Consider the following 14,741-nt stretch of genomic DNA (forward strand, 5'->3'; position numbering starts at 1 on the left):
TGGGGAACCCCCGCACTGTCTTACACCCAAGAGACATTCTTCAGGGGACTTGGGTCTTGAGTTGTTTCTGCCACTTATCAACTGTCTAATTTTTTAATTGAAATATAGTTTATATACAATATTATATTGGTTTTAGATGAACTTAGTGATTCATCAATTATATACGTTATTAAATGTTCACCATGATAAATATAGTTATCACCTGCCACCATACAAAGTTATTATGATATTAAGAGCTATATTCCCTATGTTATACTTACATCCCCTAGGCTGAATTATTTTATAATTTGAAGTTTATACCTCTTTACCCCGTTCAGCTATTTCACTTGTTCCGCCACCTCCCATGCTAACCAATCATCCATTCTCTGTGTTTATCCATCTGTTTTGTTTGTTCATTTGTTTTGTTTTTCAGACTCTACATATAAGTGAAACCATGTGGTATTTATCTTTCTCTGACTGAGTTACTTCACTTAGCATAATACCCTCTAGGTCCATCCATGTTATCACAAATGGCAAGATTTCCTTCTCTTTATAGCTGAATACCATTCCATTGTCTGTGTGTTGCACATCTTTATCTGTACATTTATTGATGGACAGTTAGATTGTTTCCTTATCTTGGCTTTTGTAAATAATGCTGCAATAAACATAGGGGTGCATATATCTTTTCAAATTAATGATTTTGTTTTCTTCCAGTAGATTCCCAGAAGTGGAATTGCTGGTTTGTATGGTATTTCTATTTTTCGTTTTTTGAGAAACTTCCATACTGCCTTCCATAGCAGCTGGACCAATATGCAATACCACCAGCAGTGTGCAAGGGTTCCCTCTTCCCCACATCCTTGCCAACACTTGTTATTTCTGGTATAGTATCTTGTTGATACTAGCCATTCTGACTGGTGTGATGTGATATCTCACTATGGTTTTGATTTGCATTTACCTGATGATTAGTGATGTTAAACATCTTTTCATGTGTCTGTTGGACATCTGAATGTCTTCTTTGGAAAAATGTCTATTCAGGTCCTCTGCCAATTTTAAAAATCAGATTCGTTTTTTGGTGTAGAGTTGCATGAGTTCTTTATATATTTTGGATATTAGCCCCTTATCAGATGCATAGTTTGCAGATATGTTCACCCATACAGCAGGGTGCTTTTTTGTTTTGTTGATGGCTTCCTTTGCTGCACAGGAACTTTTTAGTTTGATGTAGTCCTACTTGTTTATTTTTGCTTTTGTTTCCCTTGCCTGGGGAGACATATCTGGAAAAAAAAAAACCCAAATTTTGAATTGCTGTATTTCTGTTCTCATTATTCTCCAAGAATTTTTTACTTCTCCTTTGATTTCTTTGACGACCCATTGGTTTAGTAGCATGCTCTTTAGCCTCCACACGTTTGACATGTTTGTGCTTCTTCCAATTTTTTTTTTTGTAATTGATTTCCAGCTTCGTCCTCTTTGGTTTAAAAAGATACTTGATATGATCTCAGTCTTCTTAAATTTATTGAGACTTGCTTTGTGGCCTAACGTGATCTGTTCTGGAGAATGTTCCATGTGCACTTGAAGAGAACGCGTATTCTACTTTTGGGATGTAAAGTTCTGTGTATATCTGTTAATGGATTTAGTGTATATCTAAATAGATTTTGTCTAGTGTGTCATTCAAATCCACTGTTTCCTTATTGATTTTCTGTCTGGATGATCTATCCATTGATGTAAGTGGGGTATTCAAGTCCTCTACTATTATTATTTTACTGTCAATCTCTCCCTTTATGTCTGTTAAAATTTGCCTTATATAGTTAGATGCTCCTGTGTTGGGTGTGTAGATAATTACAATTGTTATATTTTCTTGCTGGATTGCTCCCTTAATCATTATATAATTTCCTTGTATATCTCCTGTTACAGTCTTTGTTTTAAAGTCTATTTTGTTTGATACAAGTATTGCAACTCCAGCTTTCTTTTTCATTCCTATTTGCATGGAATATCTTTTTCCATCCCTTCAGTTTCAGTCTGTGTGTATCTTTAGGTCTAAAGTGAATCTCCTGTAGGCAGCAAAGAGATGGGTCTTGTTTTTTAAATCCATTCAGTCAACCCTATGTCTTTTGATTGGAGCATTTAATCCATTTACATTTAAAGTAAGAATTGATAAGTATAAAGTTATTGCCATTTTGCTAAATGTTTCCTGGTTGTTTCTGTTGCTCTTTTCTGATCCTTCCTGCCTTTCTTGCTCTCCCCTTGTGTGTTATGACTTGTGTGTTATGACTTTCCTTAGTGTTATATTTGTATTCTTTTCTCTTGTTTTTTGTGTATCCATTATAGGTTTTTGGCTTGTGGTTACTCTGGGGTTCTTATATGACATCCTACATATATATATATATATATATATATATATATATATAGCAATTTGTGATAAATTGATGGTCACCTAAGTTTGAATGCATTCTGATGGCACTACATTTTTTATTTCCCTTCCTCCACATTTTATGTATATGATGTCTTCTTTCACACCTTTTATACAGTGATTCCCTTAATAATTTTTAGATGTAATTGATTATACTACTTTACTCTTTTTGACCTTAATACTAGCTTTTAAGTGATTGATCTACTACCAGATATATCTTTGCTTTTACCAGTGAATTTTTTGCTTTCATATTTTTTCCACTTTCATGTATTTTTTAAATTAAGGTATCATTGATATACATTCTTATGATGGTTTCACATGAAAAACAATGTGGTTACTACATTAACTCATATTATTGAGTTCCCCCATACCTCATTGCAGTCACTGTCAATCACTGTAGTAAGACGCCACAGAGTCACTACTTGTCTTCTCTGTGCTACACTGTCTTCCACATAATCCCCCAACACCATGTGTACTAATCGTAATACCCCTTAATCCCCTTCTCCCTCCCTCCCCAATTGTCCTTCCCCACCCATCCCCGTTGGTAACCACTAGTCCCTTCTTGAAGTCTGTGAGTCTGCTGCTGTTTTGTTCCTTCAGTTTTGCTTTGTTGTTATACCTCACAAATGAGGGAAATCATTTGATATTTGTCTTTCTCTGTCTGACTTATTCACTGAGCATAGTATCCTCCAGCTCCATCCATGTTGTTGCAAATGGTAGGACTTATTTCTTTATTATGGCTGAATAGTATTCCACTGTGTATATGTACCACCTCTTCCTCATCCATTCATCTACTGATGGACACTTAGGTTGCCTCCATATCTTGGCTGCTGTAAACAGTACTGGGATAAACATAGGGATTCATATGTCTTTTTGAATCTAAGAAGTTGTGTTCTTTGGGTAAATTCCAAGGAGTGGGATTCCTGGGTCAAATGGTATTTCTACTTTTAGTTTTTTGAGGAACCTCCATGTTGCTTTCCACAATGGTTGAACTAGCTTACCTTCCCTCCAGCAGTGTAGGAGGGTTTCCCTTTCTCAGCATCCTCACCAGCATTTGTTGTTCTTAGTCTTTTCGATGCTGGCCATCCTAACTGGTATGAGGTGGTATCTCATTGTGGTTTTAATTTGCATTTCCCTGATGATTATTGATGTGGAGCATGTTTTCATGTGTCTGTTGGCCATCTGAATTTCTTCTTTGGAGAATTGTCTCTTCATATCCTCCACCTATTTTTTAATCAGGTTATTTGCTTTTCAGGTGTTGAGGTGTGTGAGTTGGTTATATATTTTGGATGTCAACCCTTTATCGGATCTGTCTCCCATACTGTAGGATGCCTTTTTGTTCTAATGACGGTGTCCTTTGCTGTACAGAAGCTTTTTAGCTTGATGTAGTCCCACGTGTTCATTTTTGCTTTTGTTTCCTTTGTTCAAGGAAATGCGTTCAGGAAGAAGTTGCTCATGTTTATATTCAGGAGATTTTTGCCTATGTTGTCTCCTAAGAGTTTTACGGGTTCATGACTTACATTCAGGTCTTTGATCCATTTCAAGTTTACTTTTGTGTATGGGGTTAAACAATAATCCAGTTTCATTCTCTTGCATGTAGCTGTCCAGTTTTGCCAACACCAGTTGTTGAAGAGGCTGTCATTTCTCCGTTGTATCTCCATAGCTCCTTTATCATATATTAATTGACTGTATATGGTTGAGTTTATATCTGGGCTCTCTACACTGTTCCATTGGTCTATGGGTCTGTTCTTGTGCCAGTACCAAATTGTCTTGATTACTATGGCTTTGTAGTAGAGCTTGAAGTTGGGGAGTGTAATCCCCCCAGCTTTATTCTTCCTTCTCAGGATTACTTTGGCTATTCAGGGTCTTATGTGGTTCCATATGAATTTTTGAATGATTTGCTCCAGTTCATTGAAGAATGCTGTTGGAATTTTGATAGGAATTGCATTAAATCTGTAGATTGCTTTAGGCAGGATGGCCATTTTGACAATATTAATTCTTCCTATCCATAAGCACGGGATATGTTTCCATTTATTGGTGTCTTCTTTAATTTCTTTCATGAGTGTCTTGTAGTTTTCAGAGTATAGGTCTTTTGCTTCCTTGGTTAGGTTTATTCCTAGGTATTTTATTATTTTTGATGTAATTGTAAATGGAATTCTTTTTCTGATTTCTCTTTCTACTAGTTCATCGTTAGTGTATAGGAATGCCACAGGTTTCTGTGTATTAACTTTGTATCCTGCAACTTTGCTGAATTCAGATATTAGATCTAGTAGTTTTGGAGTGGATTCTTTAGGGTTTTTTATATACAATATCATGTCATCTGCAAACAGGGACAGTTTAACTTCTTCCTTGCCAATCTGGGTGCCCTTTGTTTCTTTGTGTTGTCTGATTGCCATGGCTAGGACCTCCAGTACTATGTTGAATAAATGTGGAGAGAGTGGGCGTCCTTGTCTTGTTCCCAATCTTAAAGGAAAGGATTTCAACTTCTTGCTGTTAAGTATGATGTTGGCTGTGGGTTTGTCATATATAGCCTTTATTATGTTGAGGTACTTGTCCTCTATACCCATTTTGTTGAGAGTTTTTATCATGAATGGATGTTGAATTTTATCAAATGTTTTTTTGGCATCTATGGAGATGATCATGTGGTTTTTGTCCTTTTTGTTGGTGTGGTGGATGATGTTGATGGATTTTCTAATATTGTACCATCCTTTCAACCCTGGAAGAAATCCTACTTTATCATGGTGGATGATCTTTTTGATATATTTTTGAATTTGGTTTGCTAATATTTTGTTGAGTATTTTTGCATCTATGTTCATCAGGGATATTGGTCTGTAATGTTCTTTTTTTGTGGGGTATTTGCCTGGTTTTGGTATTAGAGTGTTGCCAGCCTTGTAGAATGAATTTGGGAGTTTCCCTCTTCTTTTACTTGTTGGAAAACTTTAAGGAGGATGGGTATTAAGTCTTCATTAAATGTTTGATAAAATTCAGTGGTGAAGCCATCTGGTCCAGGGATTTTGTTCTTAGGTAGGTTTTTGATTACCACTTCAATTTCGTTGCTGGTAATTGGTCTGTTCATATTTTCTGTTTCTTTCTGGGTCAGCCTTGGAAAGTTGTATTTTTCTAGAAAGTTGTCCATTTCTTCTAGGTTATCCAGTTTCTTAGCATATAATTTTTCATAGTATTCTCTCATAATTCTTTGTATTTCTGTGGTGTCTGTATGATTTTTCCTTTCTCATTTCTGATTCTGTTATGTTTGTAGACTCTCTTTTTTTCTTGATAAGTCTGGCTAGGGGTTTATCTATTTTGTTTATTTTCTCAAAGAACCAGCTCTTGCTTTCATTGATTCTCTATATTGTTTTATTCTTCTCGATTTATTTATTTCTGCTCTAATCTTTATTATGTCCCTCCTTCTACTGACTTTGGGCCTCATTTGTTCTTCTTTTTCTAGTTTCGTTAATTGTGAGTTGAGAGTGTTCTTTTGGGATTGTTCTTCTTTCCTGAGGTAGGCCTGTATTGCAATATACTTACCTCTTAGCATGGCCTTTGCTGTGTTTCACAGGTTTTACGCTGTTGAATTATTGTTGTCATTTGTCTCCATATATTACTTGATCTTTGTTTGTATTTGGTCATTGATCCATTGGTTATTTAGGAGCATGTTGTGAAGCCTCCATGTGTTTGTGGGATTTTTTGTTTTCTTTGCGTGGTTTATTTCTAGTTTCATACCTTTGTGGTCTGAGAAACTGGTTGGTACAATTTCACTCTTTTTTAATTTACTGAGGCTCTTTTTGCGGCCTAGCTCGTGATCTATTCTTGAAAATGTTCCACTTGAGAAGAATGTGTATTCTGCTGCTTTTGGGTATAGAGTTCTGTAGATGTCTGTTAGGTCCATCTGTTCTAATGTGTTGTTTAGTGCCTCTGTGTCCTTACTTATTTTCTGTCTGGTTGATCTGTCCTTCAGAGTGAGTAGAGTGTTGAAGTCTCCTAGAATAAATGCATTGCATTCTATTTCCCCTTCTAATTCTATTAGCATTTGTTTCACATATGTAGGTGCTCCTGTGTTGGGTGCATAGATATTTATAATGGTTATATCTTCTTGTTGGATTGACCCCTTTGTCATTATGTAATGTCCTTCTTTGTCTCTTGTGACTTTCTTTGTTTTGAAGTCTATTTTGTCTGATACAAGTACTGCAACTCTTGTTTTTTTCTCCCTATTAGTTGCATGAAATATCTTTTTCCATCCCTTCACTTGTAGTCTGTGTATGTGTTTGGGTTTAAAGTGTGTCTCTTGTAGGCAGCATATAGATGGGTCTTGTTTTTTTATGCATTCAGTGACTATGTCTTTTGATTGGTGCATTCAGACCATTTACTTTTAGGCTGATTATCGATAAGTATGTTCTTAACGTCATTGCAGCCTTTAGATTCGTGGTTACCAAAGGTTCAAGATTAACTTCCTTATTATCTAAGAGTCTAACTTAAGTCACTTAGTATGCTATTACAAACACAATCGAAAGGTTCTTTTTTTTCTTTTCCTTTTTCTTCCTCCTCAATTCTTTACATATTAGGTATCATATTCTGTACTCTTTGTCTATCCCTTGACTGACTTTGGGGGTAGTTGATTTAATTTTGCATTTGCTTAGTAATTAACTGTTCTCCTTTCTTTGTTGCGGTTTTATTACCTCTGGTGACAGCTATTAAACCTTAGGAACACTTCCATCTAAAACAGTCTCTCCAAACTACAATGTAGAGACAGTTTGTGGGAGGTAAATTCTCTCACCTTTTTCTTATCTGAAAATTGTTTAATCCCTCCTTCAAATTTAAAAGATAATCTTGCCGGATAAAGTATTCTTGGTTCGAGGCCTTTCTGCTTCATTGCATTAAATACATCATGCCACTCCTTTCTGGCCTGTAAGGTTTCTTTTGAGAAGTCTGATGATAGCCTGATGGGCTTCCCTTTGTATGTGATCTTATTTCTCTCTCTGGCTGCTTTTAATAATCTGTCTTTATCCTTGATCTTTGTCATTTCAATTATTATATGTCTTGGTGTTGTCTTCCTTGGGTCTCTTGTGTTGGGAGATCTGTGCACCTCCATGGCCTGAGAAACTATCTTCTTCCCCAGATTGGGGAAGTTTTCAGCAATTACGTCCTCAAAGACACTTTCAATCCCTTTTTCTCTCTCTCTTCTTCTTCTGGTACCCCTATAATATGAATATTGCTCCACTTGGTTTGGTCACACAGTTCTCAATATTCTTTCATTCTTAGAGATCCTTTTTTCTCTCTGTGCCTCAGCTTCTTTGTATTCCTCTTCTCTAGTTTCTATTTCATTTATCGTCTCCTCCGCCATATCTAATCTGCTTTTAAAACCTTCCATTGTATGCTTCATTTCTGGTACTGTGTTCCATAATGATTGGATCTCCTACTGGAATTCATTCCTGAGTTCTTGAATATTTTTCTGTACCTCTATGAGCATGTTTATGATTTTTATTTTGAAATATCTTTCAGGAAGATTCATGAGGTTGATTTTATTTGACTCTTTGTCTGGTGTATTTATGATTTTGCTTTGAACCAGGTTCCTTTGACGTTTCATATTTGTATGTCGTGCCCTCTGGTGCCCAGAAGGTCTACTCTCTGGAGCTGCTTAGCCCCTGGAGCAATGTCAGGGGTCACAGGGGAGCAGTGTTAGTGCCTGGGGGGAGGAAAGAGCTGTTTCCTGCTTCCCGGCTGCTATGCCTGCCTCCACTGCCAGAACCAGTGGGTCAAGCACACAGGTATAAATCTCTATGCTTTGTGTTTGTAACTGCTGTAGGCAGGGCTTCCCTCTGGCTGGCCTGATACCAGGGCAGTGTTTGCTGGTTTGTGAGCCAGGTGCTGGCTGGCCCAGAGGAAGGCACAGCAGTCTGCGTATCAAGGTGGGGGGCCTTGGAGCTGTGTAGCCAGCCAGGGTGCTGGAGCGCCTGAAGATCTTGAAATTTCCCAACCTACTGGGCAGAGCGCACCTGGACAATTCTACCTGTCCTTTTCCCTGAGCAGTAAGCTCTGTGCAATCCTTGCCCGTTTATCAGCTCCCTTGCTGTTAGAAAGTCTCTCAGACCACCTGCCTTTTTTTGTCCCAGAGCAGCCGAATATGGATCCCTGTTTTCCACAAGTGCTAGAATCTCAGTCTCTCTAGGTATTTTGCCTGTCTTAGCTTTCTAACCCTCCCCCAATCACCAGAGCTCCATGCAATGTAGGTTTGTGCTCTCAGAGCAGATCTCCAGAGCTTGGTGTTCAGCAGTCCCAGGCCTCCACTCTTTCCCTGCTCCATTTCTCTTCCTCCCACCAGTAAGCTGGGGTGGGGGAAGGTCTTGGGTTCCACCTGGTTATAGCTTTCGTGTATTACCCTGTTCCATGAGGTCTGTTTTTTTCCTCAGGTGCATGCAGTCTGGCTCAGCCTTCCTTCCCATGGCTCTTCCAGGATTAGTTGTATTAATTATATTTTTGTATTACATGTGGTTTTAGGAGGAGGCCTCTGTCTCACCTCTCATGCCACCATCTTTAATCCCACTACTGCTTTCATATTTTTTCTTGCTGCGAGTTAGGGTCTTTTCTTTTCCCCTTAAAGAATACCCTTTAGCATTTCTTCTAAGACTGGTTTAGTAGTGGAACTTTCGTAACTTGTTTATTTATGAAGCTACTTATCTCCCCTTCCACTCTGAATGATAGCCTTGCAGAGTAGAGCATCTTGGTTGGAGGTTTTTCTCCTTCAGTACTTTGAATATATCATGCGATTCCTCCTGGCCTGTAGAGTTTCTGCTGAAAGATCAGCTGATGGCCTTATGGGGCTTCCCTTGTAGGTAACTCATTGCTTTTAAGATTCTCTCTTTGTCTTTGATCTCTGACATTTTAATTATGGTATGTCTTGGTGTGGACCTCCTTGGGTTTATCTCATTTGTGGCTCTCTCTGCTTTCTGGACCTGGGCTTCTGTCTCCTTCCCTAGGTTAAGGAAGTCTTCAGCTATTATTTCTTCAGATAAATTTTCTATTCCTTTCTTTCTCTCTTCTCCTTCTGGGACTCCTGTAATGCAAATGTTTGGACACTTGATACTATCTCAGAACTCCCTTAACTTAGCCTCATTCCTTTTTATTCTTTTTCCTTTCTGCTTTCAACCGGAGTGCTAACCATTACTCTGTCTTCCAAATCACTCATCTGTTCCTCTACATCCTCTAGTATGTTGTTGATTCCCTCTAGTGTATTTTTCATTTCATTTATTGTATTTTTTATCTCCAGTTGGGTTTGTTTCATATTTTCTATCTTTCTGTAGAGGTTCTCACTGAGTTCCTCCACTATCCTCCTAAGTCTGGTGAGCATCTTGATAATCATTAATTTGTACTTTTTATCCAGTAGATTACTTAACTTTCATGTAGTTCTTTTTCTGAAGTTTGTTTGACTTCCTGTGCTTGATTCTGTGAATTAGCAGAAAGGGCTATCTCTCCCAGTCTCAAAGGACTGGCCTGTGTAGGGAAGGCCCCTTGGGTAGACTGTGTGTACCTGGTGCGGTTTGGCTAGCTGGCTGGAGGCCTAGTGAGTGTGTGCTTGTGTGTTAGGGGCACTCAGGGCTCTCAGGGTGTGGTTGGAGGGGCAAGTAAGGGGAGGTGCCAGTTGGAGGGGTCCTGAGTGGATGCCAGAGGGTCCAGGCACAGCCTCCAGGAAAGCCCACCCCCACAGCTCCTGGCTCATAGCCCCGGGGCAGCCCCAGGCCCAGGTGCACTTTCCAGGGGCCCGCAGAGATTGGCTCTGCACCCACAGGGCAGAAGCAGCCCTAGTACACTCCCTGGCTAGTATGTCTGGGTGTGGGCTGCCTAACCAAATCTGAACTTGGTGTGTGTGCCCCAGCTGCACCCCCCAAGTCATATCAATGTGGGAAGGAGTACAAACAACAGTGCTGGCCAGACCTCTGATCCGGAGAGAGTTCCAGCCACTCTGCCACCAAACAGCAGGTGCTTAATTCTATAAATCGGGTTTTTTCACTTATAGTCTAGATGCACTTCAAAGTGAGGCTGTTCTTCTGTGTCCCAGGGCAGGGGACTGGCGCCCAGGTCCCTCAGCAGTATCCCGCCCTCTGCGGGTCATCGCAGTGGGGTGCAACTCCCTCCGTTACCTTGTTTCCATCTCTCCTGCCATGTTTTTGTATCCCTGTTGTGCAGGTGTTTGCCCAGTCCTCAGTTCTTCCTCAAGATGAATTACTCTGTGTGCAGGTGTAGATTTGATGTGAAGGCGAGAGGAGGCGGGTTCAAGCTCTCTCTGTGCCACCATCTTTCCACATATCCTGTCTGTTTAATCTTAAGCAAACACATCACCTATCTTGTCCTCAGTTTCCTCAAAGAATAGACTTTCCTAGGATTTTAAGATTTTTCTTGCTTTAAGATTGTGAATGCATTCAAGGATCCCGGAGGAAGGTTTCTGATAAGAGCATTTAAGATTTCAGCTGTTCATCACTGCTGTTATGATGGTCATGGTCCTTTCAAGGTTTTACTGGCTGTAACGTATACAAATGCTTCTGATATTGAGACTTAAGGCGATACGAGTGTTTCTGTTTAACATTTGGAACTTTATACATTCTTTCTTGTATGTTTTTTGGTTATAACAATTAGAATTGTTTCTATATAGCCACTCTGGCTTCTTGCTTATTAAAAGGGGATAAAATCTTGAATTATAGGTAAAGTAAATAAAGTAAAATTAAAGTACATTACGAATGAAGACTTTTTTATTTTACTGGAAGGGTTCTTAATTTACTTGAGACGTAAGTGTCAAGGTAGCAGATGTCAAGTGCAAAGCCATTGGGTGATGATAAATATTAGAGTTCCTTAAGTGAGAGTTATGGAACAAATGGTCATCTCCCCAAAATGCTTTTGTCAGACCATCCAATCGCACCTTGACAGTGAGTCACTTATGTATAAGTCGATTATGCTTTAGAGAGCCTTAACTTGTGGGGTTACTTGAGCATAGTCACTTGGATGAGACAACCCTTGTATTTTATTATGATATTGTTTCTTCAGAGAGAACAATAGCTTCGTTTCTTCTGAGCAAAGAATCAGGTGTCCATCAGCATGTCGGCCACACAGCCCAGTAGAGGCTGGGCTGGGGGATAGTCCAGCATGTTTGAGAAAGGGAGCAGGCCCAGAGCCAGGAGTGGGTGCCAGTCTAATCCCTGGGCTGCCAGTGGCTGACCCTGACCTCTGCTTTCCCAGGTCATCCACTGCAGTGGCTACTTGAAGATTAGGCAGTATATGCTGGACATGTCCCTGTACGACTCATGCTACCAGATCGTGGGGCTGGTGGCCGTGGGCCAGTCACTGCCACCCAGTGCCATCACAGAGATCAAGCTGCACAGTAACATGTTCATGTTCAGGGCCAGCCTGGACCTGAAGCTGATATTCCTGGATTCCAGGTGAGTTTGGCCCACGTTGCTGCTGCTGCGGAGTTCTGGAAGATACGGATGGTGGGAACTGTGCCCCGCCCCCCGCCGCCAAGCTGCACCATTAGGCCAAAATGTAACAGAAAATAAGCTGAACTGAGAATGTGAATTAGAAAGTGATTTAGTGAAACCAAGTCATGAACTGAAAGAATTAATACCAGCCTCAGCACCTAGGGAGTAGCCTGCTTCTCCAGCTCATAGGTACTTGTGTCATTTTATTTACTTGTATTTATCATCTCACTGGAGCTTAAATTGCAAATACGTGTGTTGTGGGCACAAGTTAGCCTTTCCCGGAGGCCCAGGACGTCAGGATTCCACCTTGTATCTCCATCAAATTGGTAGGACTTTAAATTAAACAGGAGGTTCCTCACCATGCAGTGGGTTTCCAGCCCAGGTGGGTGGATGACCCTGCCGGACTGAGGCTGGGGCAGAGTGGAAGCTTGCCCTGGGGCAAGGCCGTGGCCTTGTCTGTGTCTGGGCTGGGAGTGCACATCCCCACACCTCCCACCGATGGTGAGGGCAGGAGCTGTGGCACCCCCAGGACTGCCTCTCCCAGCCATCCTCTCCCCTCCTGATTGGGAATGCCATGGATCCGAGAACCTCTGATCAGCAAGAGAAGGGAGACCGAGGCAGCGGAAGCTCTGGTTTGTCATCCACGGTCCTGGAAAAGCCTGCTGGGAGGGGCGCTCTGCACTGGGGCCCTCGCCCATCCCCGCGGCAGACTGGGGGCCTCACTAGTGTGGAGACCTCCCTTGGGCTTCTGTTTTCTTCTCTGGAAACTGACAGCTTCACCTCACTCACCCCACTACCTACAAGGTTGCCAGGAAGGATGAAATTGGATAATAGACGTGAAGCATTTGTAAAAGTAGAAAGCCTGGTGCAGCTGCAAGGTGAGTCGCTTCACCTCTGGGTCCCTTAGAGTCCTTGGCCATGGGTGAGAGTAAGTTCCGAGCTCCCACTCCTGACTTTGGGGTGTGTGGCTAAGTTTTCCAGGAGGAAGGAGATAATTTATATATATATACATTTTTTTTTCTTTTTTTTGGTACGTCCTGAAGCTAGGATTTGTTGATTCTTTTTTTCCCACTTTTTTTATTGCAGTAAAATATACATAACATAAATTGACCATTTTAACCATTTATGGAAGAAAAACAAACCTACCTGGTTAGGGGTGAGAGGTGAAGACACAAATTAGCCTGGAGCATGGTTAATGCACTTCGCAACCACTCAGAGGCAGAGGAGTGACAAGGGTGGGCGCTACAGAGTCACTGGATGGTCCCAGGAACTCCGAGCAAAGAGTGAACATGACTCTTTGGGGGAAGATGTCAAGTGCTGACAGCACTGGGCTCCTGCAGTGAAGAAGGTGGTATGTGAGGGAGAGGAGCCCCTGGGGGTGCGGCTGCTGCCCTAAAGCGTGGGGCGTGCTAGAAATGCAGGAGGGGCTCTTTATAGATTCAAGAGCCCCTTCTGCAAATGGGCTGAAAGAAAACAAGGCTGACAAGGTTCATCATTTTAGACATTTGGGAGGCTACAGCTGGTTTCTCCCTTGTGTTGTCTTCTAGTTTTCCTTTGACCATCCTAGGAATTCTCGGGGGCTTGGTGAATTCTCAGACAGGAAACGGGGGTCTCCCCAGAGGAGAGATTTCAGGTTTTCTCAAGTAGTTCAACCCACTCAGCTTTGAAATGCAAGGGACACATGGAGGACTTACAGAAAAGGGTGTGTGAGGTCAGCTCAGAGGCCAGATTGCTCCTGAAGGGAGCTTCAGATGTGGGCTTTCTCAGATGCCAGCGTTCCTCTACTCCGGGGTGGAAGGGCTGTAGGAAAGGGGAGGTGAGCAGAAAAGAAAGGAGTCCATCTCGAGGGCCACCTCCCCTGTGGTTCTTCCTGCTAAGGACCAGGAAGCTTCTGGCAAAGCTTTGAGGCTTTTTCTGAACCCCAGTCATCCAAAAGGGGCTCACAGAGGTCAGAAATGTACTGCACGATTCTTCACACCCACTGTGGCCTTCTGTACATCACTGCTCGGTGTTCTTTGTCAGGCCACTGGGCTGGGGGACAGAGGACTGGCCCCATGCTGGGCAGGCAGCAGAATGGCCAGTGGGGTGGGAGATGTCACATCCAAGCCCCAGAAGCCACAGCGAGGGGTTGGCCTGAAGCCCAGCAGCCCCAGAGTGACAGGGGCCAAGGTGGTGGGCCTGAGAGGGGTGGCCATTTGGGCCCCCACCCAGCACAATCCCAGACACAACTGAACTTAGCATGACCTGAAATTTGGTTTATCGGGGTTTTGTGGTATTTCACTTTGAAACTGTAGCTGGTGCTTCTGCTAAGGATGGGTGAGCCCAGCAATGTTAGGGTTTGGCAAATCCCCGACAGGGCTTCAGACACTAGAGGTTTGGAAAAAACTGGGAGGGCATGCAGCCAAATCCTTCCCTTTCCCTTTAATTTTTAAATCCTGTGTGTACTTTGATGAGAAACTTAATACATGTGTTTCTGATTCATTTACACATTTGTAACTCTATGTCCAAAGGGCCTGGGAAGCTTCTTTCATCCCCACACTGCAGAGATGTCTAGTTTTCTTTTGGGGGGAAGCCAGAAGTCTCCGTTTTCCTTCCACACAGACTCTGATGGGGTCTGAGAGTTCTAGGTGGCCCTTGGACAAGTCCCCCAGGCCCTGAAAGGCTCTGACCTATGCCAGTCCCCTTTCCACCCACCTCAAGCCCCATCCTCTTCCTGCGCTAGAGGAACACCATGGAAATGTGTACACCAAATAGTGAGCGATTCCAGGGAAATATGAGGCTCTCATAGATTTATGACCCACAGCCTGAGCAGAACTCAACAGAAAGAGGAGCGGGTTAAGGAACGAAAGTGAGGTCAAGTTTCCCCACTTAATTTACAGCTCAGGTTTCAGATC

General features: G+C 41.8%; 1 protein-coding gene across 1 annotated transcript in view; it reads left to right on the forward strand.

The window, feature by feature from the left end:
• Positions 1–14,741, forward strand: part of SIM2 (SIM bHLH transcription factor 2) — a 56,433-nt gene that overhangs the window by 24,219 nt on the left and 17,473 nt on the right. Inside the window, exon 6 of the mRNA XM_036899212.2 lies at positions 11,609–11,808. Coding sequence (XP_036755107.2) covers positions 11,609–11,808 — 200 coding nt within the window. The remainder of the gene's footprint in view (positions 1–11,608; positions 11,809–14,741) is intronic.

The sequence above is a fragment of the Manis pentadactyla genome, chromosome 1, assembly GCF_030020395.1.
Source record: "Manis pentadactyla isolate mManPen7 chromosome 1, mManPen7.hap1, whole genome shotgun sequence".
In the NCBI taxonomy this organism is placed as follows: domain Eukaryota; kingdom Metazoa; phylum Chordata; class Mammalia; order Pholidota; family Manidae; genus Manis; species Manis pentadactyla.